This window comes from Hyalella azteca, unplaced genomic scaffold (genome assembly GCF_000764305.2).
Source record: "Hyalella azteca isolate HAZT.00-mixed unplaced genomic scaffold, Hazt_2.0.2 contig13376, whole genome shotgun sequence".
NCBI lineage: Eukaryota > Metazoa > Arthropoda > Malacostraca > Amphipoda > Hyalellidae > Hyalella > Hyalella azteca.
The window spans coordinates 40,475-46,435 of NW_025943300.1; the positions used below are offsets into that span (position 1 = coordinate 40,475).

Genomic DNA, 5,961 nt, shown 5'->3' on the forward strand with positions numbered 1-5,961 from the left:
GATCTAAAGTAATACCAGTGTAATGAATGAGTACACTTTGTATGCTTCAAACATTTTAAAATTGAGTTCTATTTCAAGTGTCCCGGTCTTCCAGATTACCTCGTTCCAGGGGTAATTTGGGACGATTTTGTTTTGTGCCTGACACCTTACCAACAGCATATGGAATTTTTTTAGGATGCCTTTTGATAGCCCTCACAAAGCTTTAAAATGAACCAAAACTTGTTTATTAAATGTTCAACAGTAAGAAGTTATCATCAAAAAATGCTTGAAACCATCCCTTATTACTGTTTGATGGTAGTTGGCATTTGGCCACTAAACTAAACTGGACTACAATTTAAGGTCAATGTGGCTGATGGAGAGCTTGAAATGACATCAATATCTTGAGCTAAAATTCATTTACAGCAGTTTTCACCACTGTACTAGTATCAGTATATATTAAAGTCATGTACCATTGTGGCATTGTCAATGCCTCATAAGTCCCAGTCACCACTCATAAAACTGCTCATGCCTTGCTGCTTGGCATTGAAATTTGAAAAAAAAATTTTGACAGAAAAGATTTTTCTTTATTTCCATCCAACAGAATGAGACAGATCTCTAGTTAATGATTTTTCAGATCTTGTTAAGCATGGAATCCAAAACATTTAGAGCCCTTGTTCTGGGAGGTACTGGAGAAGTAGGGCGGGAACTTGTTAAACAACTGATCACCCATCCCGCATTTACCAGAGTCACAGTGCTTGGCAGACGTGCATTTGATGAAATTCAATCAGACAAACTGGTTTTTAAACAAGTTGATTTTGATAAGCTTCATGAGTTTGAAGAAGCTTTCACAGACACAGAGGTGAGTGTGCTGAGGAAGGTGAGATGTGAGTGTGCTGAGAAAGGTGAATGCTGAGAATGGAAAGAGGTAAGTGTGCTGAGAAAGGTGAGAGGGGAGTGTGCTGAGAAAGGTGACAGGTGAGTGTGCTGAGAAAGGTGAGAGGTGAGTGTGCTGAGAAAGGTGAGAGGTGAGTGTGCTGAGAAAGGTGAGAGGTGAGTGTGCTGAGGAATGTGAGAGGTGAGTGTGCTGAGAAAGGTGAGAGGTGAGTGTGTTTATAAGGAAGACTTCAGTTTGTTTTGGTTACAAGTCATGACAACTTGCCAATTTGTTATTTTGCACTTTTGTTTTCTCATTAGAATTAACTAAGATGAAGTTTACTGTCTTTTTTTCACAAAACTAGAAATTAATTGATCATTTGGTTCTCAATATGACACTACTCCCATCATCAGGTTGCCTACTGCTGTTTGGGTACTACTCGAGGAAAGGCTGGCAAGGATGGCTTCATTAAAGTAGATCGTGACTATGTCTTGACTTCTGCTGAAATCCTGAAGAAGGCCGGGTGCTCACACTTCCATCTTGTCACATCTCATGGGGCAAATAAGGATTCAATGTTTCTCTACCAAAAAATCAAAGGTTTGCTTTCCAATGGTAGTTGAATATTGGTCATGTTCTACTTTCAAATTTAATAGGTTCAATTTAAGATGAAATTATTTTTACATGCATTTTGTCCTTCCAATGTGTTAGAACTTCATGAATATTAATATGTACTCAAATTCCCAATCAATTGGCTTGCTGTGTGTGGAAATTTTGATTGAAATTTTTTTGTTTCTGCCCACCATATTTATACTATTTCCTCCAATAAACTACAGGATGATTGAACTTTTTTTGTTTCTGCTCACCATATGAACTTTTTTGTTTCTGCTCACCATATATATAATATATTCTCCAATAAACTACAAGATGATTAAACTTTTTCTGTTTATGCTCAACATATAGATACTATATTCTGCAATAAACTACAGGAGAGGCTGAGGAAGGCGTGGCTGCTTTGAACTTTGACCGAGTCTCCATTTACCGTCCCGGTCTGCTGCTATGCGAGCGTCGGGAGAGGAGACTCCTGGAGGGAGTTGCTCAGGTAAATGCTTCATAGATCAGCTCATGAGGCTGAAATGATAGAACATAGCACTGAGGCTGAAAATGATAGAAGTAATAGGGCTGAAAATGATAGAAGAACATATCACTGAGTCTGAAAATGATGGAAGAACATATCTCTGAGGCTGAAAATGATATAAGTGATTGGGCTAAAAATGATGGAAGAACATATCTCTGAGGCTGAAAATGATAGAAGTGATTGGGCTGAAAATGAAAGAAGAACATATCACTGAGGCTGAAAATGATAGAAGTGATTGAGCTGAAATGATAGAACATATCATTGATAGAAGAACATATTATTGATAGAAGAACATATTATTGATAGAAGAACATATCCTTCATTGAGGCTGAAATAATAGAAGTACACATTCCAATAATGTCTTTCCTTTCTACTTTATCATTAGGATTGATTACTTTAAATTTTATTTGTCATTTCATTTGTTATTTGACAGGGAAAATCACATTTATTCTTGTACAATTTCATCTCTTAGCTTATCATTTAGGGACTAACTTAAATGTATGCTGCATTGTTTATGTTGTTTTGTGGCAGAATGTCATCAAATTCTAAGTGCAATAATTTTTACTTGCATTGTTTGTAATAGAATGAATAATCTCTTATTCATCAAATTTGGCTGAAATATCATTTAGATTGATAGTTTTATCACCTGCGGACTTCATTGTATGATTGTAACTTTCTTTCAGGTAATTTAAATAATTTTTGAGGAAGTTCATGTGAAATAAATTCCACTTGGCTTCATTGTTATATTTACTAGAAAATTTTTGTATTAATTGCAGAAATTTACATTTTGTCTGAGGTATAATAAAAATGATATTACTATTGGTACTTGTTCAATATATCTGTGACTGTTTCTTCACTCTGATCTTAGCAGTAATATTACTTCAATACAAAATAAATACTTATTACATCAATGACAAAGGCTAAATTATATTCTTGTTTTTGCGCAGACTCTGGCAAAGGGTTTTGATTGGCGCAACCGCATGAGTGTGCCTGTTGAAACTGTCGCCAAAGCCATGGTCACGAACACCCTGTGTCCTCCCGAGCGCCCTTCCGAGAACAACGCTCCTTTAAAGGAAATAATAACACACGATGACATTCTCAGGCTTGGCATTGATTAGTTGTAGGCACTGTTTCTTAGGAGAATATTTTATGCCAGAAAATAATCAGTTTTAGTCATTCCTGAATTTGCATTCTCATGGTTGTGCATGGAAAACTGGAAACTGCAAGTTACTACATCTCTTTATAATCGTGTATATCAATAGATATGCTCACGTGTATGAATAGCATTTATAGACTCTTGTTACTCATTTAGTTTTTGTTTACGAATTTTGTATTATTCTACTTATACTATCAAGTGCACATATAATCGAGTATAATCTCTAGTGCAGTCTTCCTCAACCATAATCATTTTTAACTGGGCATGCACTCAGCACCGCTTTTTTTCTTCTGTGATAGGTACGTTGACTTAAAGTTTTGTCTTTCATATTGGTTAGACTGGCAGCTTGTGTCAGAGCAGAAAATTCATCGTTATACTCGCTCCATAATGGTAAATTTGTTCAGTGTTTAATAATGTTCTTTAGTTTGTGTACAAGATCCGTGCCTTGCTAGTGGTTAATCTCACTGCATTGTTGGTGTCGCAGCTATCTTATGCTTGATGTGTTAGTTGAGTGTTAATGAAATCTTTGTTGCATTAGTTCCCATTTATGCTGCATAAATTATTATTTTATAAGGTGTCGGAATGAGTTCATATAATTCTTTCGTGATGGAACTTTGCGCTGTAAAGATTATGACGTCGGTTATACGAGACCTAGGATTTTGAAATACCTTCACCAAAAGACATAATGTTTGCAAATTTCTGTTCCATGTTTCCCAGGAGCTCAAGCATCACTTACAATGCGTAGCTCATCAGAATTTCTAGTGCCATCAGTAGCCAACTCTTAGATCCTATTTATTATTGCTACATTTATGTTGATGCATAAGGACAAGATCCTAACTAGCTCTCGTTGCTGACAGCTCAACTTTATCTCCATTTTTGCAACAATTAGTTAATTGCTCACCTGTAGCATTACTAGCTGGTTTTAGTAAGTATAAGCTGAAGGAGAATATTCAATTTTATATAGTAACGGATTTGGTTACATATTCCGGTTACATATGTATATTTTGATTGGAACTTCTTTTGGTTCGTATCAGTTGCGATATTTTTTTACGTTTTCTTGGATGAACGCGTCTTTGATTGAGTTCGTACTACTTTCCTATAGTCTTGGCTGACACTTGCGACGCTTAAAAGAATCGGAAGGAAACGTCTATCTTTCGGTGATCCAGATTCTTCCTGGCTTTAATCTCAGTTTATTAGTTAAACGCACCTGTCTGACAGGTGCAAGGTGAAATGCGTTGTGTCCAGGATAAGAAAATTAGTTACAATATTAGTACCTATTCATTGTGAGAACACGATAACCATGTTGCTGGACGCCTGCCTAGTTCACCAAAATTTTGAAATGGTTGGTCGTAATTTAATGAAAAAAAATGTATGCTACACGTTTATCGCATAATTTCGAGTTTTTTTTTTTTTTTTTTTAATTACGTCTGTTGTTGAGCTGGTGATTTCATTTTAAATTATCTTTTTCCGCGTGTCTGCTTTATGTCATTTGATTGCAGTTTTTTTTAGTTTTTGCTTATTGCTGAATTATTGGTCGATTCTTGAACGTCACATTTTGAGAAGATCTACCCAGGCCAACGAATCATTGTGAGGATAACGTCATGTATTGAGTTTTTATGTCGAGATGATTCGTCTCTCTGAGATGCTTGCTTACTCAGCCTGTTGCTCCTCGCCTCCGTTGCGCTGACTAGCTTGGTGTTGGACTTATTCTGTGCTCCTTCCTTTCACATAGTATACTATGAGCAGAGTAGTCCTTGACAATTACCTTAAATAATGTGAAGACTGGAAAAAAGTATCGAATAAAATCAGGCTAGTGAAAGATAGTTCTTAATAGTCGATTTTATTAACTCTATTTTTACATTAAAACCAGATAAGTTTGACTGTTTTGTGAGCCATAGTTTTTTAGTCCTCGCGTTTCTGATATTTTTGGACTTTAATTATGTATTAACGACTATTAACTAAACTACGCGTTCCTAAGAGTATTAATATTGTTTATGTGCTTTCTGTTTTATATATTTTTTCGAATTATCTAGCGTGTGATTTAAGTTTAGTAAAGTATTGATATCAACACACTTGTTTAAATCAGATGTTTAGTCTAGATTGAAGTTCTTCATTGTTTCAAATTTATGGGACGATGTAACATTTAGGCTCGGCTTTGATGCATAGTTTTCATTAAACATTGGAGCCGTCCATCCCCATCAATCAACATTTCATTGTCATTTAATGCGACAAGGCTGGTGTCATTATGGTTGAAACCAGCAACTGTTGAATAAAGGTAAGAGATATAATGCCTATCTTGAAATTTTATCGAGTATTCGGGTTCGATATAAATGGTCTATTTCTCTTTAGTGTTATGCTTACTTGGTCCTTTACTCATTTTTTACACTGAAATTTCTTCCCGCCAGTTCTAGACTACGGATGACATATTCGATATTGTATTCGAGTGATTTCTTCCGTTTTCTGCTTTCCCTCTAGCATCCGAATTGTCATTCTCGGTTGTCCGTATATTATTAATTTATGATGTATTTTCTATGCACAATGACCTACAAACAATCGCCACCGACTACGTTCGAGGACAGCAAAATATACATTTTTTTAAATTAATTGTTTTTCCCCTTTGATCATTACAGTATTTTAGCGTTTGAATATTTAGCGACATTTGTATTTTGACTTACCAGACGTTCCAAATAATAAATTTTGTGTTAAATGTATATTTCCTCAATTTAGTTGAGATTTAAATAGTGTAAGGGTCAATTCAATGTTTCAAACATGAATTTAGTTCCTATATCAATTAAGCCGAAGTCAGTTGCAGCCAAA

General features: G+C 35.5%; 1 protein-coding gene across 1 annotated transcript; it reads left to right on the forward strand.

Moving 5' to 3' along the window:
* The first annotated feature begins 568 nt into the window (after nt 1-568).
* On the forward strand, nt 569-4,521 carry LOC108664313 (oxidoreductase HTATIP2-like). The gene is made up of 4 exons (XM_018150881.2): nt 569-838; nt 1,267-1,450; nt 1,840-1,952; nt 2,936-4,521. Exons 1-4 carry the CDS (start codon nt 602-604, stop codon nt 3,104-3,106), a joined length of 705 nt encoding a protein of 234 aa, XP_018006370.1. The 5' UTR covers nt 569-601; the 3' UTR covers nt 3,107-4,521.
* Nucleotides 4,522-5,961: the final 1,440 nt, after the last annotated feature.

Excerpts from the sequence above, each read along its gene's own strand:
- LOC108664313 (XM_018150881.2), top strand. The coding sequence starts at position 602 with ATGATTTTTCAGATCTTGTTAAGCATGGAATCCAAAACATTTAGAGCC. Across the intron at positions 839-1,266 it reads AAGCTTTCACAGACACAGAG|GTTGCCTACTGCTGTTTGGG; the intron begins GTGAGTGTGCTG and ends TCCCATCATCAG. Across the intron at positions 1,953-2,935 it reads TCCTGGAGGGAGTTGCTCAG|ACTCTGGCAAAGGGTTTTGA; the intron begins GTAAATGCTTCA and ends GTTTTTGCGCAG.